A 27,247-nucleotide genomic window follows, 5' to 3' on the forward strand; every position below is an offset into this window, starting at 1 on the left:
GTCTCTTAGTGAGAAGAATGGAATTCTTTTTTGGAATTTTGTTTGCCTGGGGTTGAAAATATGTGCCCTAATAAGCACATTAATTGCAAACGTTCTTGACTCACGGGCAATACAAAAATAGGGAACAGGTGGATTTGGCTTCTAGGCCATACTTTGCCAACCTTTGATATAGAAAATAAGATTCCAATTTTTAGTTTCCAGGAGATTCTGGCTGAAGTTATAAAGAGAGGAGAAAATAAAAAGGGAAGCATACATATTTGAATAGATACATTGACAATATTTGTAGATATTATCGTCATATACCTATCAAAACAACAAAATCCACAAAGTGTTCGAACTAATGTCATTATAACTAATAAAAGATTTCATCAAGGAAGCTAGAGAGATCCACTTACAAAAGTCAATTACATTTCTCTATACCAGCAAAAACTCATGCTAATAACTGATGGTTAAGAAAAACTGTGACAGTATAAACAAATTAACCAAGATCACACAAGAACGACCAAGGACAGAACTTTCAAACTGTAAGCAAGGACATAGAAGGCGATCGGAATAAATTGACGGACACGGGACTCACCTGGTTTTGGCCCAGTGAGCCCTGTGTCAGACTTCTGACCTCCAAGACTGTAGTATAATAAGCTTGTGCTGTTAGGCCACTAAGTTTGTGGTGATTGTTCCAGTGTGAACAGAAAACTAATACAGGAACCACATGTTCTGTCCAGCTTGATGCCGTGAATAGAGCTTCGTCACTGTATTTCTTTTCTTTTCTTTTCTTTTTTTAAGATTTTTTATTGGGGAGGGGGAACAGGACTTTTTCGGGGAACAGTGTGTACTTCCAGGACTTTTTCCAAGTCAAGTTGTCCTTTCAATCTTAGTTGTGGAGGGTGCAGCTCAGCTCCAGGTCCAGTTGCCTTTGTTAGTTGCAGGTGGCACAGCCCACCATCCCTTTCGGGAGTTGAGGAATCGAACCAGCAACCTTGTGCTTGAGAGCTCACTGGCCCATGTGGGAATCCAACTGACAGCCTTCCAGCTTTAGGAGCACGGAGCTCCAACCTCCCAAGCCACTGGGACGAACCGCTCACTGTATTTCTGATGCACAGGCAGTTTCCTTGTATATATTGTTAATTCTTGAAAGGATTGTGTCATACATGATCTGCTGAGTATCCTCAATCATACTTGCCTGCATTTGGAGTATTATTCTGCGGTAGCTCTTTGCAACAGAGTTATTTTTCTACCTTTAACAAACTCAATTTGTTTTTAGACACGAAGAATTTATGGATGGACAGTGAGGTGATAGTATGGTGATAAGGAACTAATAAAGAAACAACTTACGTTATAAATGTCATGGTGGAAAATCCCCAATGGGACTTGGCTGTGAGTGTGGCACTCCAGTCCCCTAGCAAAGTGTACTAACAAGGAGTAGCACACCACCCGCTGATGCGTCATTCCACCACAACTTTCATTTGATCTCTGATTTTATGAGACATTCCTGAAAATTAAAACTCAGTGCTTTTCTCTCTGTGTGTCTTTTAATGACATGATAACTGACCTAGGTTGAAATCGCCAAGATGGTAAAATGAGAGGTGCTAGCCCTCATGTTCCCCTCAGAAACACCTATTTTAACAAACACTATGGATGAGAATAACTTTATGACTGTCTGGGGGTACAACTGAGAGGTTCCAGCACCAAGGTAGAGGAAAATAATCTGACATTGATGCACTGAAGAAGTTAAGAAGACAATTTCATTTTTCCTGTGTCACCCCTCCCCTAGAGTGGCTCAGCATTGGCATCTCTAGGAGCTTGGAGAGAGCAGAATCTCCACTCCCACCTCTACCTGCTGAATCAGAGCCCGTACTTTAACAAAACCCCAGGGGTTGTATGCACATTATAAGAAGAAGGCATTATCAAATTATAGAAACCGTAGATAATATTTTTCATTGTTCTGTGTTAGTTATAATTATATAAATTGTGTCATATGCCACATTTCAGGAAACAACTATTTATTTTCATTTAACAATAGACTTTTGAGAACTAACCATGTTAATGGAGATCTAGAAAGTCCCCTTTTAACTTCTTGAAGAATATTCATATTTATGCTGCTGATAATGAAATCTGTTATGAAATCAGTGTGTTAGTGACATTGATTTAGTGCAATCAGATTCAAATGGGGATGGATAGAGAGTTGTAATGCCCTCCACTTTAAAAAATGCACCCATTTATATCCTGGGAGAACCATGGCAACTGCAGATGTTGTTGCCAAAGAAAAGTAATTACTGTCTATGGTTTTAAGACTAAATGTTACATGCCCAGAAAAAAAACAATGAGATTTTTAAAGTTCATATGTGGCAATGCCAATGAAAAAACTATTAGCAAATCAGTTGAGGCAGGATTTTTTTACATCAACAGGGCATATCCTAACAGCTGTCAGAATATGAAGGATCATTCACCTCAACCTAGAAAGAGATTCATATTCTTGATATCTTTAAGAAAACTAGCAGCATACATACTTATCCTCTGATCTTTATAAGACACACTTTGCTCCACAATTCAGAGGCCATTTACAGACCTAGATCTTCAATAACAAGAGCAATGTCTGGCTTTATCATGATTTTCAGTAGCCAAGGCAAGTTAAAAGACTATGGGATAGAGTGGAGATTTACTAGGTAAGTCAAGGGAGAGAACCTAGCATATGTGGCCAATTTACTGGAGGAGGGCCAGTGTTGGGCAAAAAGAATTCAGCTGGCTTACCCTGGAAAGCTGATATGTATCATTACATGCTGGGAAAACGCTTGGTCAAATTCTTGCTTCCTGGCCCTTACAAATGAGACCATGTGCTGACACAGACTATAGAGCTAGGAGAATACAAAGAAAACACTCAAGATATTAGAATATCGCTATTGTGTCCTTGACGTTGTTGTAGCTCTCAGCAAAACTTGCAAGACGTAAGGACACAGGCTAGAGTCAGCCAGGCAAGTGTTATATTTTCTCTTGTCAGGTCACTAAGAAATAGGCAAATCAAAGGACAAGCAGCCCTCACAGAGACAGAGAATTACTGCATGGGAGGAGAATCCTGAACCTCAGGGATATTTCTGAGAAGCTAGAGGATTATGGGTACAAGGCCAAGGTCCCCTCATTGGCATGGTGTTGACACTACCTCTCTCACATACACAATAGAAACACACATGACTGCAAGGATAATCATTTATTGACCAAGTAGAGAAAGTGCTTGTCCTATTCATGGCAGAGTTCTCCTGGCTATGGCACAGAGATTCTGAAATTTGGAGGAAAGCCTTGATTCTTGGTGAGCTGATGAGTCTTCCTAGACAATTAGGGAAGGTCCTGAAGATGCAGAGATAATGCTTTCATGTGAGATAGGGATGGCCATCAGGTCACAGATCTTGTCAGAAGATGACGTGGGGACCATGGAAGGGGTGATCGTAGAGCCCAGGTGATGAACCATACACTCAGCACTAAAGAAAACAGATGTGAAAGAGAATGCAGAAAATCATAAGCACTTCCGGGATTGAATTGACAACAGAGTATTTCAATTTTGGTGGAAAATGAAGTATTGGTCATCAACCTGCATTCTAAACTATGTTACTTGACAGAATAGAGGGAAGAAATGCATTCAGTCAATGACTTCTTTTTTTTTTTAGTTTGGCTGATCTCATCTTAACTTTCCCCCAACCAAGTCTATGAAAAACAGAGGAATCAGTGAAGGATCCTAGACTGCTTTCTGCCATCCTCAGCATGGGAAGTTCTGAAGAATTTGTGATACACTGAGGAAGAATGGCAAAGCCATAGCTGCCTTTTATTAACTATTTACGTTATGCAATCATAGTTGCTACAGCCTTCCCATACATCAGCTGAATGAAGCCCTACAATACATCTTAGGTAGGAAACAATGGGGAAACTCGGAGGCCATTTTCCAGGTTGGGAGACAACTGGAAGGTCAGACAGCTCTATTTGAAGATCAGAAGTTCAATTTGTGCAGAGATCTAAGCAAGACATTTTTACCAAAAATTGGAGGCTGAAATGGCCTTCTGGACTTGGAAGACAGACCACAAATAGAAACGTATTCGAGATTCATACTCACACACATTTAAACTTTCCCCTTTTTAAAATTTAAGGGTTAATAATTTGTAGCACATCAACAATTACTAAGCTCTTTTCAACAGCGTTATATCGACACAGTAACTCTGTAAGGTAGACATCATTGTTTTCTTTTAATTACTTATGTCATTTGCTCTGAAGCTCAGAGAAGGAATGGGTCCCGAACCCAGTATATACAACTCCAAATTTCAAGCTCTCGCCACAACCTTCCTTACTTAATTATTGTTATTTTAATCTCTGCACATAAACTCCTAATGCTCTTGGAAGGCAGTAATCCCTGGGCAACCCCATTTTATCAAATATTACCAACCTGGAGGACTGGACTAGTTGTTCCCTCGGAGCTGGAGACAGCGATCTGCAGAGGCAAAGCAGAGCACATTCATCACCTACCCCAGGTGATTTCCCAGACAGAAACCTGATGATTTTCTAGTTTAAGACAAAGGTGACTGACAGCAGGTTTTATCTTCTCTTGGGTTTCTTGGTTTAGTAACATGAGAACTTAGGAAGAAAACAAAAGAGAGCTACACTTACCGACTTTGGTCAGATCGAGAATGTTTTCCTTAGGAATTCCATATTGTTGGCAAATTTCTTCAAACCTTGTTTTTATTTTTTGACTCAAATCTGGTTCACGGCCTGCGGGAAGACTGACAGTAACTGCTTTGCCTCATGTATTGGTCATTGAAGTTCATGGTGGTGGGGTGGGACTCCAGATGGATGGAAAAAAGGATGGCACTGTTTGGTGCTTACGCAGAAGACTTGGGGATGGGATGTAACCTGTCTTGAATTAAATGTCTTTAGGATAGCCTTCTGGCATGATGAGAGGATTTTATCATCATCCCACCACTGAGGCTGAGGGACTACCCAAGATGACCATCTCTCTTGAGAGGAGGAGAGACACCCTAGGATGTCTCTGGGGTGGACAAGAATGGGAGGACCACTTTGTTTCCAGGTTTCTCTCCTTCCCCTGCCTCCCAACCTCAACATGAGTGTCAGCATGAAAGTACTGTACCAAACAACTCCATCACTTGGGTCATTTTTTCATTTTTGAAATTCACGGTGTGACAAATGGCATATTCACCATAGACGGCTTCAATTATGCGAAATTTATTGTGTCCACCATCTGTGGAGGAAACAGAAGAAAGCGCAGAATTTCTTTATTCTATGGAAAGCAAGCAAAACCTAGTACCTATTCTCTCCCACAGAACAAATTAAAGTGCATATGCTAGAAGACTTAAGGAGTGATATCTAAGATCTTCCATTTGCATCTCCCTGGGCTTCATGTCGTAACTTCTAAGGGTACAATTGAGTCCTGGTTGAATTTCTACCAGAGGTAATTGACCACTAATAATAATAAAAAAACATCTACCACAGCAGCAACTTACCCTCTATCATCCTCCCTGAGAATCACCTACCTCTTTCAGCCATCTTTGCCAACTATGTGTCTCTGTCCAGTCTTTAAGCCCCACTGGCATTTTATACCCAGCACTCTATCCAAGCCATGGTTGTGGCAATGGCTATCACACAGCATCACACAATGGGCAGAGAATGAGCAGCTATCCTGACAATTTACATTTTTTCTTTTTTTGCTAATTTTCTTTTGTTGCAGGAGGTACAAGTGACCAAATTGCCATCTTTATCTGAAGGTATTACATGCCAGGCATTGGCTTTTACACACAGTGTCCTCACAAATTTGGGATATTAGCTATTAGATGCCCAATTATATTAACTAAAGAAGCACTGATCAGGAATTGATCAAGATCCTACAGATACTGGAGTTTATGAAATTCCTTGCAGTTGGAAATAGAATTTAGAGAGACTTTTTCTTTGTATACTTACAGAAAACACTATATAAACCATCCTGCTCTGTCTCTTCTCCAACAATAGAGAATTCAGTACATTGTCCATTTTCCCTGTAAAAGTAGATGAGCTGTTGACTAAGGTATATTGATGGGCCTGGCTCCCTCACACTACCAGCAACTTGAGTGTCTGATTCCACTTAAGTATTGAACATTTTTGGTACAAATTTGACAGAGCTCTCACTTACTTTATTTTACTTTATTTGATACTTTAAGAATGATCAGCTACTCTTTCCTCTACCACTACTTTCCACTATCAATATAACTGCAGCTACTTGTCTATATAATTAACTAAGTGCTCACATGTGCCAGGCTCTCAGATGAGTGCTTTACAGACAGACATTACTTCACTCGGTCCTCACAGAATACTGTTGGAGAGCATTACTGTCATCTGCTTTTACCCAAGGGAAAATTGGGGTGGAAAGAGATCAATTTTCCATGTCACACAAGTAAGAGATAGACTCCAGAAATAGACAGGCTGTTGATCCCCAATCCTGTGCTCCTAACCTACGTTATATTGCCAGACAAATTATGATTCTGATAACTCCCTCCCCCTAACCTCTTCTACTCCCATGGAAATTTACTCCTGTCACCAATTTTTCTCTGTGAATCTTGTAAAGCCTGAGCTTCATCAAGTTGGATCAATGCTAAATGAGTGACTCTGATTTTGGATACAGGTCCACATATATGTGCACATGTGTATGCGTGCATGTGTGTGTGTGTGTATGTGTGTGTGTGTGTGTGTAGAGGTCCAATCATACTCATGCTTTTCAATTTTTTTCTGAAGTGAATGACGCCAACTGACTTTGTGTGATATTTAAGTAACACAGAAGAGTTATCCAAGGCTTGGATATGTTCCAAAAAAATCCTCAAGCCCCCATTTTCTTCGATCCTTTCCTTCTCATCTGAGGCCAAGAAGACAGTATACCAATCCCCTGAAACCTGCAATGAAATCAGTAAAATGATTGAGTTGGAAAAGAATAGGGGACACCACATGGACCCTTGTCTCCTTGAACTTTGCCAATTGGCCAGGACTCATATGGTGATGTTAAGATGCAATTAGAACTCTGGTCAACTGACACCATACATAAGGTTCTTTCCATTGTCCCTCCAGTGAGAAGGTAGGTTCCTAAGTGCTGTCATCATTTCGCATGGTACAATTGCTCAAGGTAACAAACCACATCCTTAGCCTACTATGTCAAAAACGCCTGTCCTCCAGTAGGGCGACCTTACTTCAGAATCCTCCAAACCACCCGCTAAAGTCAGACATCACTGTGCTCCACCAACTCTACCTTTGAAAGATCGATGTTGCTTGTCACAACGTCATTATGTCCTTCCTCATGTGCCCAGACTAGAGTCAGCCCCAGACACAGTGACAGCAGCTTCATCTTGGCAGGTGACGGTAGTGGCGCAGCAACAGTCCCTTAGAGTGAGTCTTTCCCTGAAGGTGGCTCCACTGCTCAGCTCCTCTGCCTTTATATTCATTCTGAGTCCAGTTATTTGTCCACGGGGTGCCAGCTTTCCTCCTCCCACTCCATGAAATGCCCTGTCATTCACTGGTGTGAGGCCAAGATTGTTCCTGACTTTTATACTTGTCAATTTCATCTCCTTTAGCTCTACTTATGACCTTACTGTCTCAAAACACGTACTCAAGAAAATAGTGGACGTCATAAAGGGCTGCTTTTTGGAACCCCATTTTAACTGTGGATCTGTCTTGGATTCAGAAAGCCAATTATGTGTGGCAAGAATGGAGTAGAACTAAAAAAATTGAATGTGTCAGTCACCTCTGTTCCAACATTCATGTGGGGTACAGAATTATATGAGTTACCCCATGATAACTATCCCCAAAACAAAAAAACTGTCTCCACCAAATATGACAGTACATATCACAAAGCATTCAAATAGAGCTGAATAATATAAGGAGGAATAGAATAACATCTTCAAAGTTTGGTGTCTGGTGTGTAGTTTTGAGCACATTTTAATTCCTTTCCATGAATTCAACCACTGAAGACTTTTCTTTTCCCACAACAAAGAAGTGTATACCTATCACTATGTGTACCTCGCTATATACCATATAAGAGACATGGAGAAGTAGAAGATGTCATCCCTTACTTCAAGCAACTTTCAATGAAGGTGGAGAAATGCTTCCCATCTCAATAAAAGCTCAATTCTCCAAGCATGTGAAGTAAGGCAACTAAGTGGGACAAAGACCACTCTGCTGTGCATCAGAATTGGGGTGATGCTAAGGAATTGGCATCACATAGAAAGTGCTTAAGAACATAGGAGTCACGCAGACTTGGGCCTCATTTATATCTCTGCCATTTTGAAGCCATTTGCACAAATTTAACCTCTTGGAACCTTAGTGTCCTCCTACTGGGGATAATTGTAACTGCTGATTGATTGCTGGAGGGTTTCAGTGGGATGATGTGCGTAGAGCCCTCAGACTACTGTCTGGCACACTGTCTTGTGTGGTTAGAGAAGTTTTGCTGGGGTAGGTGGGACTAGAGGGAGGCCATGATCATTAGGAGAGGTATGGAGACATGGAGAGCCTTTTGGAAGGAAAAGGATTCCTGATGAGAGGAATGTTGTGGTCAGACCCTTGTGACCCCAGCTGGGGCTTGTTCATAGCTGTGGCTCATTTAAGCCTTGAACTAATGGTCCCCTGTTGCACCCACAAAACAGAAAGAGGCCAGTGTCCTGGGTGGAGCTGGGCACAGGGCAGTGAACCCAGGAACTCTGGCATCTATCTGTGGGCTGCTTTAGAGTCATCCCAGCCCCTGGGGGGATCATTCCTAGTTCATGCTCAACCGATATCCAGTCACTGTTTTTTTGAGATCTATGTAACTTTAGGCTTCATGGGCTGGCTGTCGGTTAGGTTGTGCTGCCGGAGCGATAAAGGTGCTGAGTTTGACACTTCGAGGCAAAGGCTGTGTGCTTTATTCTCTCTAGTTGATTGTCTCCAAAAATAGGTGGCGGACTATGAGCAACCAGGTTTGCGAGATGATCCCATTCTTCTTGGGCTGTATGCTGAGGGGAGAGTAAGCTACCGCTGCTCACACATCTCTATCGCATCCCACCACCACTCCTAACTTGTACCCATATCCGAGGGTCATGTCGGAACTTTCTGCTTCTGGCCACTCCCACTGTGTGTCCCAATAGAAAACCAGAAATGAAGGCATATGATACAAAATGTTTTCCAGTCTTTTATTAATAATTTTTAATACACAAATCTTCACGGAATATTGTTATCTCTCAATATAAGTTTTTCGGCAGGCGTGTTGGCATAACTTATGTTTACATTAAAAAATGTGATGCAACATTTTTAATAATCTGAGTGGACAGCTTGAGTCACATTTCAAATACAGCTGGTAGAAACCTTCAGAATCATCAACAAAAGCCACGTGCATCTCTGATGTTGTAAGAAAAGCATCACAGACTTATCGAACACAAAGTAACCAGTTAGTTTTAGGTGATGAAGAAGGAATGTTGGAAGCTTTTAATGCCCAAACAATACAGTTTACTCTTTCCACCTAGGCACTTAATTAATTTTGTTGGATTTTAGGAAACTGTTGGGAAATTTTGGGATTTGTGTAACCCATTATGATTTTCATACATAAACTTTGCAAGTGTTGGTGAGGACATGGAGAAACTGGAATTCTCATACCGCTATAGAAAAATGGTAAAACCATTCTAGAAAAGTTTGTCATCTTCTTAAAAAAATTAAATACACACCTACTATATGATGCCACCATTACACTGCTAGGTACAACCCAAGAGAAATGTAAGCATAGAGCCATACAAAGACTAGTACATGAATGTTCATAGAAATGTTACTTGTAATAACCAAGAACTAGGACCAATCAAAATGTCCATCAATTGCTGGGGTAAATAATTGGTGTTATATCCAGATTTAATGCAATCCCCATCAAAATCCCAATGGCATTTTTTAAAGAAGTAGAACAAAAAATCGTCAGATTTGTTTGGAGCCACAAAAGACCCCGAATAGCCACAGCAATCTTAAGAAAAAAGAACAATACTGGAGGTATCACACTCCCTGACTTTAGCATGTACTACAGGGCTACAATAATCAAAACAGCATGGTATTGGCAGAAAAACAGACCATAGACCAATGGAATAGAATTGAGAACCCAGAAATAAAACCACATAAATATGGACAGACAATTTTTGACAAAGAAGCTAAAAACATACAATGGAGAAAAGACAGCCTCTTCAATAAATGGTGCTGGCAGAATTGGATAGCCACGTGCAAAAGAATGAAACCGGACTGCTATCTGTCACCATGACCAAAATTAATTCAAAATGGATCAAAGACTTAAGCATAAGACCTGAAACAATAAACTGCATAGAAGAAAACATAGGTACTAAGCTTATGGACCTTGGGTTCAAAGAGCATTTTATGAATTTGACTCCAAAGGCAAGGGAAGTAAAAGCTAAAATAAACGAATGGGACTATATGAAACTTAAAATCTTCTGCACAGCAAAAGAAACCATCGACAAAATAAAGAGGCAACCAACTGAATGGGAGAAGATCTTTGCAAACAGTGCCTCCGATAAGGGGCTAATATCCAAAATATACAAGGAACTCATGAAACTCAACAATAAAAAAACAAAGAACCCAATTGAAAAATGGGCAGAGGACCTGAAGAGACATTTCTCCAAAGAGGACATACAAATGGCAAATAGACATATGAAAAAATGCTCAACATCACTAATCATCAGAGAAATGCAAATAAAAACCACAATGAGATATCACCTCTCCCCAGTCAGAACGGCTATCATCAACAAGACAAATAGTAACAAGTGTTGGAGAGGCTGTGGAGAAAAAGGAACCCTCATACACTGTTGGTGGGAATGCAGACTGGTGCAGCCGCTATGGAAGGCAGTGTGAAGGTTCCTCAAAAAATTACGAATAAAATTACCATATGACCCGCAATCCCTCTCCTGGGTATCTACCCAAAAAATCTGAAAACATTTATACATAAAGACACGTTTGCTCCAATGTTCATTGCATCTTTGTTTATGGTGGCCAAGACATGGAAACAACCAAAATGTCCTTCAATAGATGAATGGATAAAGAAGTTGTGGTATATATACGCAATGGAATACTATTCGGTGGTAAGAAAAGATGATATAGGAACATTTGTGACAACATGGGTGGATCTTGAGAGTATAATGCTAAGCAAAGTAAGTCAGACAGAAAAAGCAGAGAACCATATGATTTCCCTGATATGTGGTATATAAACCAAAAACAACAAAAGAACAAGACAAACAAATGAGAAACAAAAACTCATAGACACAGACAATAGTTTAGTGGTTACCAGAGGGTAAGGGGGGTGGCGGGTGGGAGATGAGGGTAAGGGGGATCAAATATATGGTGATGGAAGGAGAACTGACTCTGGGTGGTGAACACACAATGGGATTTATAGATGATGTAATATAGAATTGTACACCTGAAGTCTATGTAACTTTACTAACAATTGTCACCCCAATAGACTTAAACAATAAATAATAATTGGTGATATATCCATATAACAGAACATGATTCAGCAATAAAAAGAACAGACTATTGATAAACTACACGAATGCATCTCAAAATAATTATGCTAGTGAAAATAGCAACATAAAAGTAGTACATACTGAGGACTGTACGTACATAAAGCTCTAGAAAATGCAAAGTCTAACACACAAAGTGGATCAGTGGCTGCCTGGGGCTTTGGGTGGCACTGTGGGGAGGAGGGATTACAAAGGCTCAGAGCAAACTATTGAAGGTGATGGGTAAACAGTATCCTGCAATGTCTGCAGTTGACTGTCAATTGTACCCCAGTAAAGATATTATTAATAGCAAGTGACTTTCCTGTTATCATTTTTCTAAGGGAACCTCTGATTTTATTGAACATGATTTTTCCTTTCCTATGTTAACAAGGAAATGCCTATATTTGAAAGACAGAACTAATGACTTCTCTGCCCTTCACTGGCTCTCAGGCCTCAGAGGAGACGGTGATGAGACGCTGGGCTATTGGGGGGGGGAACTGCTTCCTTTGTTTCTAAAAGCACTGTAGTCGGCTCAGTGTAAGAGAAAACTCCAACATGATCCACTCACTTCCAGCCAGATTCTGCTTCCTCACGAGACCCTGGTTCTGAAGTCCAGTTTCAGAACATACATAGATGGGCCCTGAGTTCTGATGAGAAAAGGCTCAAGGTTCCTAAACACACTTGGGGGGTGGTGTTACCTCTAACAAATCACCCACTGCCTGCAGGTTCTGCCAACACAGGTTCCCTGCAGCCCCTAATTCTGAGCTCTGAAACTTCCACGGGTGACCACAGACCAAAGATCTGGGCCCAGGTCCTAAAAGTATCACAGGCCTCCCCCATGCAGAGCCCAGCTGTAGCCTCAGACTTCCCGGTTTCCTCGCAGCCTCCTTGGGCAGCCTTCTCCTCCACGCTCCGTGCCGACCTGGCTTCTCAGGCCTGCAGAGACTCTGGGGAAGCCCGCGTGAGCCCCGGGTGTTCTGGAAGATGCCTCCCAAAGTGGCCTGATGCCTTTTGGCGCCCAACTCAGTCTAGGCCTCAGGATACCCACCTCTTTCTCAGCAGCGGCCGGACACCAGGAGGCGCCAGGCCTCCTTCCAATGACCTGGGAGCCAGGCTCCAGGCTCAGGCACGGCCCACCCCGAGGTGCCCGCCCTACTGCAGGGCAGACAGACATGAGCCAGGAGCGTTCCATCAGTCTCCTGTGAGGGAACCTGAGCCATTCTCTGGAGCTCCTCTGAGCACTGGGCCAATCTTAGATTTCCCCCACCCCATCAGCAGAGCATTGCTGGGGGCAGCTCCAGGCACCCCCTCTCCTTGACTCCAGTTGCAGAGATTCTGTTTTACACATATATGGGTAAACCAGCTCATTCCATCTTTACAGGAATTTTTTTTTAAATCACCTGGAGAGCTTTTAAAATTCCTGGTGCGCAGGACATTGGGAATTTCCACTCTCTTGTCAGTGATCAAAGCAAGTCCCAAGGCTCTCCTGTGCAGGTCAGGGAAGCCCATGAGGAAGGCAGCAAACACGGGGAGCCTGTGTCAGGATAGCACTGTTTCCGGTGCTGGATATGGCCCTGAGAAAAATCAGCTCCTCGACCCTCTTTCACTTGCCTTCTAGTAAGTGGGGAAGGCACTAAAGAAGTAAACATCAAAGAAGATGGGGAAAGAGTATTACTTTACACTTGGGGTTTGTGCCAGAAGACGTGAGAGAGTGGGCAATGCAACTATCCAGCGGACAAGAATTTCACACAAACGGAGCACCAGGAAAAAAGGTGCAGAGATGGGAGTGTTCATGAGGTGTCTGAGGAAAACATGTGCATAACGAATTCAGGTTTGACAGAAACATGGGAAACTGAAGGCAGACGTGGGGATCCTGGCAGCGAGTAATTACTGTCAATGAGGCTGACCAGGTCCTCTTTCTGGCCAGGCTCTCCTGAGCAAGCTGGCACTCCAGTTGTCTGTCTTTCTTTACCAGGAGTCAGCCAGTAATTGTCTTTATTCTAATAAGGAAACAGAGCCAGCATGAGAGTTTTGTAAGCAATAGAACAATGTTTCAGAAAAACTAACTTTTAAGAACAACCTCTGATATCTGGATGGGCCTGTTTCCAGGAGCTGACAGGTTCAACAAACGTCTGTCCTGGGACCAGAGACTCAAATGGCAGCACTCTAATCCAAGAAGATCTGGAATGTTCATTGCTGTTCTTAAAACCCCAAATAACCTCCGGGTGTCCTGGCTGGACATTTATTCTGGAAGTTCATTTGACATTTATCTACATTTCCTTCATTCAGGTTTAACTCATTCGTGATATTTAAAGGGGAGCACTAATAGGACAACTTAAAAATGTCTGCTTGATTTCAAAATCAGATAATTTATTGCTCATTTTACTGAATGTCCCCTGAGAGGTTCAATTTGACAGTCTTGTTTATTTGGGGGACAATGCAGCACAAATAAGTGTGGTGAATTCCCGTCAGGAAAAGCCATGGTATAGGAAGGGGACCAGTAAACGTTTCCTCTAAAGGGTCAGATAGAAAATAGTTTAGGTCATGCAGGCCAAGAGGTAAAATCAGATATTACGCCAGTGGTAATATAATAACAGAGAGAACGTATTTCCACATTTTTGGATGAAATTCAAATAGAATACTGAGTGTGATTTTTTGGAAATACAGGTCTCTTAGTGAGTAAAATGGAATTCTTTTTTGGAATAAAGATTTTGGAATTTTGCTTCTTTGGGGTTGAAAATGTGTGTCCTAATATCACATTAATTGCAAATGTTCTTGACTCACAGGCAATACAAAAATAGGCAGCAGATGGATTTCGCCACTGGGCCACACTTTGCCTACCTCTGATATTGAAACTACGGCTTCAATTTTTAGTTTTCAGGGGATTCTGGCTGAAGTTATAAGGAAAGGAGAAAATAAAATGGGAACCATACATATTGGAAGAGAGACATTGCCATTATTTGTTGATATATACTTATCACACCAACAAAATCTACAAAGTGTTAGACGAATGTCATTATAACTAATTAAAAAGATTTCATCAAGAGGGCTAGAGAGATCCACTTACACAAATCAATAACATTTCTCTATACCAGCAATAACTCACGATAATAGCTAATGGTTAAGAAAAACCGTGACAGTATAAAGGAATTAACCAAGAGCACACAAGAAGACGACCAAGGAGAGAATTTTAAAACATCTAAGCAAGGACATGGAAAGTGATCGGAATAAATTGACAGATACAGGACTCACATGGTTTTGGCCCAGTGAGCCCTGTGTCAGACTTGTGACCTCCAAGACTGTAGTATAATAAACCTGTGCTGTTAGGCCACTAAGTTTGTGGTGATTGTTCCAGCACAAAATGGAAACTAATTCAGGAACCATTTCTCCTGTCCATCTTGATACCATGAATAGAGCTTCCTCACTGTATTTCTGATGCACAAACAGAGTTTCATTGTATATATTGTTAACTCTTGAAAGGAAGTGTGGCATATATGGTCTGCTGAGTGTCCTAAATCACATTTGCCTGAATTTAGAATATTATTCTGTGGTAGCTCTTTGCAACAGATTTCTTTTCCTTCCTTTAACCAACACAATTGGTTTTTACACCCTAAGAATTTATGAATGGACAGTGAAGTGATAGCATAGTGATTAGGAACTAATAAAAAAACAACTTAGATTTTAAGTGTCATGGTGGAAAATCCCCAATGGGACTTGGCTGTGTGTGGCGCTCCAGTCCCCGAGCAAAGTGTACCAACAAGGAGTAGCATACCACCCGTTGACGGGTCATTCCACCACAGCTTTCATTTGATCCCTGACTTTATGAGACATTCCAGAAAATTAAAACTCACTGCTTTTCTCTCTATGTGTCTTTTAGGTGAAATGATAACTGATCTAGGTTGACATCACCAAGGTGGTAAAATGAGAGGTGCTAGCCCTCATGTTCCCCTCAGAAACACCTATTTTAACAACCATTCATGGATGAGAATAACTTTATGAGAGTGTCTGGAAGTACAACTGAGGGGTTCCAGCAGCAAGGTAGAGGAAAATAATCGAAGACATGGTGCACTGAAGATGGTAGAACAAGTTTGCTTTACCTGTGTCACCCCTCCCCCTGGGTGGCACAGCATTGGCATCTCTGGGAACTTGTAAGACAACAGAATCTCATTCCCCACCCCAGACATGTTAAATCAGAGCCTGCGCTTTAATAAGATTCCCAGATGATTTGTATACACATTACTAGAAGCACAGTATTATCATACATGTAGGAACTGTAAATAATATGTTCCATGTTCTGTGTGTTACTTACAATTTATATAAATGGTGTCATAGGGTACATAACATGAAACAACTACTTTTATCATTTAACAATTGACTTTTGAGATCTATTGTGTTAATGGATATCTAGTAACTTTCATTTCAATTCTTGAAGAAAATTCACATTTATGCCTCTCATAATGAAATCTGTTATGAAATCAGTGTGGTAGTGACATTGATTTAGTGCAATCAGGTTCAAATGGGGATGGGTAGAGAGTCGTAATGCCCTCCACTTTTAAAAAGTGCACCCATTAAATGTAATGGCTGTGTGAGATGTCAGAGGGATAGTGGATGGTGGGAGGGGGGATGACACAGTGTGAGGGATATAAATGATAAATGTCTCACTATTACATTGTTTTGTGCACCTGAAACTAATAAAAAGAAAAAATGCACCCGTTTGTTTCCTGGAAGCATTACGGCAACTGGGGGAAAGTTCTTCCCAAAGAAAAGTAATAACTGTTTATGGTTTTAAGACTAAATGTTACATGCCCAGAATAAAATAATGAGTTTTTAAAGTTCAGATGTGTCAATGCCAATGAGAACACTAATGGCAAATTAGACTAGCAAGGATACTATTGCAATAACAGGGCAGGTATTAGAATAAGAACAGTCATTCACATCAACTTGTAATGAGATTCATATTCTTTATATCTTTAGGAAAACTAGCAGTAAACATTCCGAGGCTTTGATCTTTATATAATTTGCTCCAATTTTCAGAGGCCATTTAACAGACCTAGATCTTCATAACAATAGCAATGTCTGGCTTTATCACAATTTTTAGTAACCAAGGCTAGTAAAAAGAATATGGGATATGGTGGAGATTTACTAGGTAAGGTGGTGGAGAGAACCTAAAGTATGTGTTCAATTTACTGGAGAAAGGCTGGTGTTGGTCATCAAGGATTCAGCTATCCCAGTCTGGAGCTGGTAAGTCTCATTACATGCTAGGAAAACACTTAGTCAAATTCTTGCTTCCTGAACCTTACAAAAGAGACCATGTGCTGACACAGACTACAGAGTTAGGAGAATAAAAAGAAAACACTCAGGGTGTTGGAATATTACTATTGTGTTCTTGACTTTTTTACAGCTTTCAGCAAAACTTACACCTGGGATGTACACAGGCTAGAACAAGCCAGGCAAGTTTTATATTATCTCTTGTCAGGTCACTAAGAAATAGGCAAATCAAAGGAGAAGCAGCCTTCACAGGGACAGAGATTTACTGCATGGGGGGAAGATCCTGAACCTCAAGGATGTTTCTGAGAAGCTAGAGGATTATGGGTACAAGGCTAAGAAAGTCCCCTCATTCGCATTTTGTTGACACTACCTCTCTTACATACACAAGGACAACACACAGGACTGCAAGGATAATCATTTATTGAAAAAGGAGGGAAAGTTCTTGTCTTATTCATGGCAGAGTTCTCCTGAGTATGGCACAGAGATTCGGAAATTTGGAGGAAAGCCTTGATTCTCGGTGAGTTGATGAGTCTTCCTAGACAATTCAGGAAGATCTTGAAGATACAGAGATAATGCTTTCGTGTGAGATAGTGATGGCCATTAGGTCACAAATGTCACAAGATGATGTGAGGACCATGGAAGGGATGATCCTGGAGCCCACGTAGGGAACCACTTACTCTGCACTAAAGAAACAGATAAGTAAAAAAAATGCAGAAACTCATAAGGACTTCCTGGATTGAATTGAGGACTAAGAGAATTCTATTTTGGAGAAAAATGATGAAGTAATAGTCACCAACCGGTATTCTAAATTATGTTACTTGACAGAATGGAGGAAAGAAGGGCATTCAGTCAATAACTTTTTTGTTTCTTTTGCTGATGTGATCTTAATCTTCCCTCAACCAAGTCTGTGAAAAACAGAGGAATCAATGAAGGATCCAAGGCTATTTCTGCCACCCTCAGAATGGGATGTTCTGAAGAATTTTTGGTACATTGAGGAAGAATGGCAAAAGCCATGGCTGCTTTTTATTGAATACTTGCTTAATGCAAGCCATTGTTTCTAAGACCTTCACATACATTATCTGAATGAAGCCCCACAACACATCTTAGGTAGAAAACAGATGAGGAAACTCAGAGTCCATTTTCCAGGTTCGAAGACATCTGGAAGATCAGACAGCTCTATTTGAAAATCAGAAGTTAAATTTCTGCACAAATTAAAGCAAGACATATTTACCAAAAATAGGAAGGTGAGATGGCCTCTCACCCTGCCTCTGGACTTGAAAGACAGACACAAACAGCAACGTATTTGGGATTCATACTCACACACATTTACTCTTTTCCCGTTTCAAAATTTAAGTCTCAATGATTTGTAGCACATTAACAATTACTGAGCTTTTTTCACCAGCTTTATATCCACACAGTAGCTGTGTAAGGTAGACATTACTGTTTTCCTTTTAATTACTTAGATCATTTGCACTAGCTCATGGAAGAGTGAGTCCTGAACCCCAGGTTTACAACTCCAAATTTCAAGCCCTACCCACAACCTTCCTTACTAAATTATTGTTATGTTAATCACTGCACATAAATTCGTAATGCTTTTGGAAGGCAGTAATCCCTGGGCCACCCCATTTTATCAAATATTACCAACCTGGAGGACTGGGCTAGTTGTTCCCTCGGAGCTGGAGACAGCGATCTGCAGAGGCAGAACAGAGCACATTCATCACCTACCCCAGGTGATTTCCCAGACAGAAACCTAAAGATTTTCTAGTTTAGGACAAAGGGGACTGATAGCAGGTGTTATCTTCTCTTGGGTTTCTTGCTTTAGAAACATGAGAATTTAGGCAGAGAAAAACCAAAGAGAGCTAAACTCACCAACTTTGGTCAGATCAAGAATGTTTTCCTTAGGAATTCCATATTCTTGGCAAATTTCTCCAAACCATGTTTTTATTTCATGACCCAAATCTGGTTCTCGGCCTGTGGGAAGATTGACAGAAACTGTTGTGTCTCATGTATTGGTCATTAAGGGTCATGGCAGTGGTGTAGGTCTCCAGATGGATGGAAAAATGGATGGCACTGATTGGTACTTAGGCAGAAGACTTCGGGATGGGATGTAACCTGTCTTGAATTTCACATCTTTAGGAGAGCCTTCTGGAATGATGAGAAATTTCATCATCATCCCACCACCAAGGCTGAGGGACTACCCAAGGTGACCATCTCTCTTGAAAGGAAAAAAGACGTCCCAGGGTAAGAAGGGGAGGACCATTTTATTTTCAGGTTTCCTTCGTTCCCCTTCCTCCTAACCCGAAGTTGAGTGTTAGCATGAAAGTACGATACCATACAACTCTATCAGTTGGGTTTTTTCCTCATTGTTGAAATTCATGGTGTACAAAAGAGCATATTCATCATATACGGCTTCAATTATGTGAAATCTATTGTATCCATCATCTGTGGAGGAAACAGAACAACCCTGAGAATATCTTTGGGCCATGGAAAGCAAGAGGAACTCTTATCTATTCTCTCCCACTGAACAAATTCAAGTGTATATTGTAGAAAGGTTAAGGAGTGATATTTAAGGCCTTCCATTTGCATTTCCCTTGGTTTCATGTGGTGACTTCTAAGAGTAGAATTGACTACTGGTTGAATTTCTACCACAAGTAATTGACCACTAGTAATAAAAAAAAAAATACCTTCAGCCACAGCAGCAACTTACCCTCTATCTTCCTCCCTGAGACTCACCTACTTCCTTCGGCCATCTTTGCCAACTATGTGTCTCTGTCTTGTCTTTAAGCCCCACTGGCATTTTATACCCAACACTCTATCCAAGCAGTGGTATGGCAAAGGCTACCAGACACCGTCACAAAACGGGCAGAGAATGAGCAGCTATCCTGACAATTTACATTTTTTCTTTTTTTGCTAATTTTCTTTTGTTACAGAAAGTACATGTGACCATCTTTGTCTGATGGTATCATGTGCCAGGCATTGGCTTTTATACACAATGTTCTCCCAAATTTGGGATATTGGCAATTAGATGCCCAATTATATTAACTAAAGAGGCACTGATCAGGAATTGATCAAGATCTTGCAGATACTGGAGTTTAGGAAATTCCTTGCAGTTGGAAGTAGAATTTATCCGAGAGACTTTTTATATATATATATATATACTTACAGGTAACTCTGTATACACCATTCTGTACTGTGTCTTCTCCAACAACAGAGAATTCAGTACATTGTCCATTTTCCCTGTAAAACAAAATGAGCTGTTGCCTGAGGTATATTGATGGGCCTGGCTCCCTCATTCTACCTGTCACTTGAGTGTCTGATTCCACTTAAGTATTGAACATTTTTGGTACAAATTTGAAAGAGCTTTTATTTACATTATTTTGCTTTATTTGACACTTTAAGAATGAGTCAACTACTGTTTACTCTACTTCCCACTATCAATATAACTGCAGCTACTTGTCTGTGTAATTAGCTGAGTGCTCACATGTGCCAGCCTCTCAGATGAGTGCTTTACAGACAGACATTACTTCACTCGGTCCTCACAAAAACTGTGAGAGAACATTACTGTCATCCTCTTTTACCCAAGGGAATATTGAGGTGGAAAGAGATCAGTTTTCTAGGTCACACGACTAGTAAGTTATAGGTTCAAGACATAGGCTGTTAATCCCAATCCTATGTTCCTAAATTATGTTATATTGCCAGACTACTTATGATTCTGATAATTCTCTCCCACTTACCTCCTCTACTCCCATAGAATTTACTCCTGTCACCAATTTTTATCTGTGAATCACAAAAACACTTTTGTTCTTCAAGTCCTGGATTAGTGTCTCTGATTTTGGAGACAAGTCCACATGTATATATACGTGTGTGTCTCTTTCTCTGTGTGTGTGTGTGTGTGTGTGTGTGTGTCTGTGTGTGTCTTTGTGCATAAAGATCCAAGATCACACTCAGGCTTCTAGTTTTCTTTTCCACGTAAAAAATGCATACTTACTTTATTTGATATTTAAGTAACAGAGTAGAGCTGTCTACGGCTTGGAAATATTCCACAAACATCCTGAAGTTACCATCTTCTTCTATTTTTTCCATCTTATCTGAGGCCAAGAGGATGGAATACCAATTTCCTGAAATCTGCAATAAAATGATTGAGTTGGAAAAGAAAAGGGTCACCATATGGACCCTTGTCTCTTTCAACTTGGCCCGCTGGCCAGGACTCACAATGGTGATGTAAAGATCGAATTAGAACTCGGGTCATTTGACACCACATGTAAGGTTCTACTGCCCACAATGAAAATGGAGCCCCCCAAATGTTGTCATCTTTTCACATAGTACAATTGCTCTTAGTCCAGTGTCACAACCCTCCTCCTTTGTCTACTATGCCAAAAATCGCCTGCCCTCCAGTAGGGCCACCTTGCTTCAGAATCCTCCAAACCACTGCCCAAAGTCAGACATCACTGTGCTCCACCAACTCTACCTTTGAAAGATTGAAGTTGCTTGTCACAACGTCATGGTGTCCTTCCTCATGTGCCCAGACTAGAGTCAGCCCCAGACACAGTGACAGCAGCTTCATCTTGGCAGGTGACAGTAGTGACTCAGCTACAGTCCCTTAGAGTGAGTCTTTCCCTGTAGGTGGCTCCACTACCCCGCTCCTCTGACTTTATATTTATTCTGAGTCCAGTTATTTGTCCATGGGGTGACAGCTTTCTCCTCCCACTTTGTGAAATGCCCTGTCATTCACTGGTGTGAGGCCACAATTGTTCCTGCCTTTTTGATGTGTCTCAATCTCATCTCTTTCAGATCTACTTATGACCTTGAATTTCTCAAAACCATACTCAGGAAAAATTGTGGATGTCATAAAGGTCTGCCTTTTGGAAATAGATTCAACTGTGGATCTGGCTGGGCATCACAAGCCAATTATGTGTGGCAGGAATGGAGTAGAACTGAAAAAATGGAAGTGAAGTGTACCTCTGTTCCAGCATTTATGTGTTATGTGGAATTACATGGTTACCCCATGGTAACTAGTCTCAGAAACCAAAGATGACAGTACCTATCACAAAGCATTCACATAGAGCTGAATAATGTAGGATTGAATAGAATAATGTCTTGAAGGTATGGTATGTGATTTTTGAGCACATTTTAATTCCTTTCCCTTATCACCTGAATTCAACTACTGCAGCCTTTCTTTTACCCACAATGAACAAATGTATTCCTATCACTATGTATACCTCATTATATACCATATACTCATAAAAGAAATGGAGAAGTAGAAGATGTCATCCCTTCCTTCAAGCAACTTTCAGTGAAGGTGGAGAAATGCTTTTATCTCAATAAAAGCTCGATTCTCCAAGCATATGAAGTAAGCCAACTGATAGGGACCAAGTCCACACCACTGTGCGTCAGAAAAGGGGGGTTGATGCTAAGCTAAGGAGGAGACATCACATAGAAAGTGCTTAAGAACACATGAGTTGTGCAGACCTGGGCCTCATTCCTATCTCTGCCATTTTGAAGCCCTGAGGACAAATTTAATCTCTTGGAGCCTTAGTGTCCTCTTATTGGGATAATTGTACCTGCCCATAGATGGCTGGAGAGATTCAGTGGGATGATGTGTGCAGAACCCTCAGACTAATGTCAGCACATGTTGGGAATGTGCGGTTGCAGAAGTTTTCCTGGGGTAGGTGGGACTAGGGGGAGGCCATAAACATTAGAGGATGTGTGGAGATCCTTTTGGAAGAGGATTCCTGTGAGTTAGGCCCCTGTCACTCCAGTTGGGGCTTGTTAAAAGCTACAGCTCATTTTAGCCTTGAATTAATGGTCCCCTGTTGCACCCACAAAACAGAAAGAGGCCAGTGTCCTGGGTGGAGCTGGGCACAGGGCAGTGAACTCAGGAACTGTGGCATCTATTTGAGGGCTGCTTTAGCGTCATCCCAGCCCCTGGGGGGATCATTCCTAGTCATGCTCAACCGATATCCAGTCACTGGTCTTTTGAGGTCTATGTAACTTTAGGCTTCATGGGCTGGCTGTCGGTTGGGTTGTGCTGCTGGAGCGATAAAGGAACTGAGTTTGACACTTCAGGGCAAAGGCTATGTGCTTTATTCTCTTTAGTTGATTGTCTCCAAGAATTGATGGCAGCCTATGAGTAACCAGGTTTGTGAGATGAATCCCATTCTTCCTGGGCTGTCTGCTAAGGGGAAAGTAAGTTACCACTGCTGCACACAACATCTTTATCCCATCCCACCACCACTCCTAACTCTGCACCCAATCAGAGTGTCAGATTGGAACTTTCTGCTTCTGGGCACTCGTACCGTGTGTCCCAATAGAAAACCAAAAATGAAGATATATGCCAGAGAATGTTTTCCCAGTGTTTTTGTTTTTAATAACCAAATCTTCACGGAATATTTGTATCTCTAAATATAACTTTCTTGCAGGTATGTGGGGAAATCTGATATTTATATTCAAAAATATAATGCAACATTTTTAATAATCTGTGTTGAAAGCTCGAGTTATACTCCAAATACAGTCAGTAGAAACCTTCAGAATCATCAACAAAAGCAATGTGAATCTCTGATGTTCTAAGAAAACCATCACAGGTTTATTGAACACAATATAACCATGTTAGTTTTTGGTTATGAAGAAGCAATGTTGGAAGCTTTGCATGCCCAAACAATACAGTTTGCTCTTTTCATCTAGGCACTTAATGTATTTGACTTGGATTTTAGAAAACTGTTGGGAAGTTTTGGTGTTTGTGTCACCCATTATAATTTTTTCTATGTAAACTTTCCAAGTGTTGGTGAGGAGATGGAGAAACTGGAATTCTCATACACTGCTGATAGAAATGTCAAATGCTGCAGCTGCTCTAGAAAAGTTTGTCATCTTCTTAAAAAAATAAATACACACCTGCTATATGACCCAACCATTTCACCGCTAGATACAATCCAAGAGAAATGTAAACATATGTCCATACAGAGACTAGTACATAAATGTTCATAGAAACTTTATTTGTAATAGCTGAAAACTAGGAGTAATCAAAATGTCCATCAACAGAACTGGGTAAACAACTGGTGGTGTATCCATATAACAGAACATGATTCAGCATTAAAAAAGAACAGACTATTGATAAACACTACATGAATGAATCTCAAAATAATTAAGCTAGTGAAAATAGCCAGAACAACAATAAAACAAAGTACATGCTGAGGACTGCATGTACGTAAAGCTCTAGAAAATGCAAAGTCTAACACTGAAACTCCAGCAGGTGACCGCAGACCAAAGATCAGTGGTTGCCTGGGGCTTTGGGTGGCACTGTGAAGAAGAGGGATTACAAAGGCGCAGAGCAAACTACTGAAGGTGATGGGTAAACACTATAGGTGCAGGTTTCGTGGGTATCATCTTGTAAAAACTTACCAAATTTTATTCTTTAAATATGTTCAGTTGACTTTCAGTTGTACCTCAATAAAGCTAGTGTTAAAAGGAAATAATGTTCCAATTATCATTTTTCTAATGGAACCTCTGATTTTCATGAATATGATTTTTCTTTTCCTATGTTAAGGGAGGAAATGCCTATATTTGAAAGACAGAACTAATGACTTCTCTGCCCTTCACTGGCTCTCAGGCCTCACAGGGGAGGGGGGATGAGACCCTGGGCTATTATGGGGGAACTGCTTCCTTAGTTTCTAAAGGCATGGAGTCGGCTAGGTGTAATTGAAGACTCCAGCATGATCCACTCACTTCCAGCCAGATTCTGCTTCCTCACGAGACCCTGGTTCTGAAGTCCAGTTTCAGGACATACATAGATGGGCCCTGAGTTCTGATGAGCAAAGGCTCATGGTTCCCAAACACACTTGGGGGGTGGTGTTACCTCTAACAAATGACCCACTGCCTTCAGGTTCTGCCAACACAGGTTCCCTGCAGCCCCTAATTCTGAGCTCTGAAACTCCCACGGGTGACCGCAGACCAAAGATCTGGGCCCAGGTCCTAAAAGTATCACAGGCCTCCCCCATGCAGAGCCCAGCTGTAGCCTCAGACTTCCCGTATCCTCGCAGCCTCCTTGGGGTGCCTTCTCCTCCACGCTCCGTGCCGACCTGGCTTCTCAGGCCTGCAGAGACTCTGGGGAAGCTCGCATGAGCCCCGGGAGTTCTGGAAGATGCCTCGCAAAGTGGCCTGTGGTCTCTCAGTACCCAACTCAGTCTAGGCCTCAGGACACCCAAATCGTTTTCAGCAGAGCCCTGGCGACAGGGGCTACGAAGTCAAGGCCGGACACGAGGAGGCCTCAGGCCTCTCACCCATGACCTGGGAGCCGGGCTCCAGACTCAGGCACGGCCCACCCCAAGGTGCCCGCCCTACTGCAGGGCAGACAAACCTGAGCCAGGAGCGTTCCATTAGCCTCCTGTGAGGGAACCTGAGCCATTCCCTAAAGCTCCTCTGAGCACCGGGCCAATCTTAGATTCCCCCACCCCATCTGCAGAGCATTGCTGGGGGCAGCTCCAGGCACCCCCGCTCCATGGCTCCAGTTCTAGAGATTCTACTTCAGACATACGTGGCTAAACCAATTTATTCCATCCTTACAGCAATGTTTTTTGAATTACCTGGAGAGCTTTTAAAATTCCTGGTGAGCAGGAAATAGAGAATTTCCACTCTCTTGTCAGTGATCAAAGCAAGTCCCAAGGCTCTCCAGTGCAGGTCAGGGAAGCCCATGAGGAAGGCAGCAAACAAGGGGCGCCTGTGTCAGGATAGCACTGTTTCGGGTGCTGGATGTTGCCCTGAGAACAATCAGCTCCTCCACCCTATTTCACTTACCTTCTAGTAAGAGGGGGAAGGCACTGAACAAGCAAACATCAAAGAAGCTGGGGAACTGTGCTACTTTACACTGGGGTTGTGAAGGGTTAGGCCATGCAGCTATCTGGCGGATGAGTATTTCACACGAAGAAAACAACAATAACAAAGGTCCAGAGATGGGAGTGCTTGTGAGGTGTCTGAGGAAAATTGTGTGCATAACAAATTCAGGTTTGACAGAAACTTGGGAAACTGAAGGCGGATGTGGGGATCCTGGCAGCTGGGTAATTACTGTCAGTGAGGCTGACAAGGTCTTCTTTCTGGCCAGGCTTTCCTGAACCAGTTGGCACTCCAGTTTCTGTCTGTCTTTACCAGCAGGGCAACCAGTAGTTGTCTGCTGTTCTAACAAGCAAACAGAGGTATCATGAGTTTTTTGTAAGCTTTGGAACAACGTTTCAGAAAAACTAAATTTTAAGAACAGTTGATGTCTTGATTGGCCTGTTTACAGGAGCAGACAGTTTGAATCAAAGTCTGTCCTGGGACCAGAGACTCCAATGGCAGTCCTCTCATCCTGGAAGACAGATTGGAGTCATCAGTGTTTCTCTTGAAACCGCAAATAACCTCAGGGTGTCCAGGTTTGATATTTACTCTGGAAGTTTCTTTGACATTTATCTACATTTCCTCCATTCAGGTTTAACTAATTCGTGATACGAAGAGGAACTGTAACAGGACAACTTAACCCCACAATCAGGTAATTTAATAACCATTTTGCTGTAGGCACTTACTTTGAGGGGTTCAATTTGACAAACTTTTTTTTGCGGGGGTGGAAATGCACCCAAATAACTATAGTGAATAGCACTCAGGGAAAAAGCTATGATATAGAAAAGGGGACCAGTAAACTTTTTCTCTAAAGGGTCAGATAGGAAGTAGTGTAGTTTGTGCAGGTCAAGAGGTAAAATCAGATATTACGTCAGTTGTAATATAATAATAGAGAAAACATATTTCCACTTTTTTGATGAAATTCAAAATAGAATATTGAATATAATTGTTTTGGAAATACAGGTCTATTAGTGAGAGAAAAATAGTGGACGTCATAAAGGGCTGCCTCGTGGAAACAGGTTTACCTATGGTTCGGGCTTGGATTCAGAACGCCAGTATTTGTGGCAGAAATGAAATAGAACTGAAAAATTGGAATGTATCGGGCACCTCTGTTCCAGCATTTACATGTTATGCAGAATTACATGAGTTACCCCATTATAACTAGCCTCAGAAACAATAAAAACTGTCTCTATCAAAGATGACAGTACCTATTGCAAACGATTCAAATGGAGTTTAATAATATACAGTGGAACAGAATAATGTCTTTAAAGTATGGTGTCTGGTATTGAGCATATTTTAATTCCTTTCCCTTGTCTTCTAAATTCAACCACTGCAGCCTTTCCTTTCCCCACAACATACAAATGTATTCCTGTCACTACCTATGTATACTTCGATATATACCATAGACTTATAAGACAAATGGAGAAGTAAAAGATGTCGTCCCTTCCTTCAAGCAACTTTCAGTGAAGGTGGAGAAATGCTTCATATCTCAATAAAAACTCGATTCTCCAAGCATATGAAGTAACCCAACTGAATGAGACAAAGTCCACACCAATGTGCATCAGAAAAGGGGGTGATACTAAGAAGGTGGCTTC

General features: G+C 41.4%; 1 protein-coding gene across 1 annotated transcript; it reads right to left on the bottom strand.

Moving 5' to 3' along the window:
- Window positions 1-4,436: 4,436 nt before the first annotated feature.
- LOC308504830 (salivary lipocalin-like) lies at window positions 4,437-7,357 on the bottom strand (the record flags this gene model as incomplete). The annotated part of the gene is made up of 6 exons (XM_081066207.1): window positions 4,437-4,468; window positions 4,645-4,746; window positions 5,123-5,233; window positions 5,950-6,023; window positions 6,775-6,911; window positions 7,262-7,357. 6 exons carry the CDS (start codon window positions 7,355-7,357, stop codon window positions 4,437-4,439), a joined length of 552 nt encoding a protein of 183 aa, XP_080922333.1.
- Window positions 7,358-27,247: the final 19,890 nt, after the last annotated feature.

The sequence above is a fragment of the Rhinolophus hipposideros genome (genome assembly GCF_964194185.1).
Source record: "Rhinolophus hipposideros genome assembly, chromosome: 11".
Taxonomy (NCBI): domain Eukaryota; kingdom Metazoa; phylum Chordata; class Mammalia; order Chiroptera; family Rhinolophidae; genus Rhinolophus; species Rhinolophus hipposideros.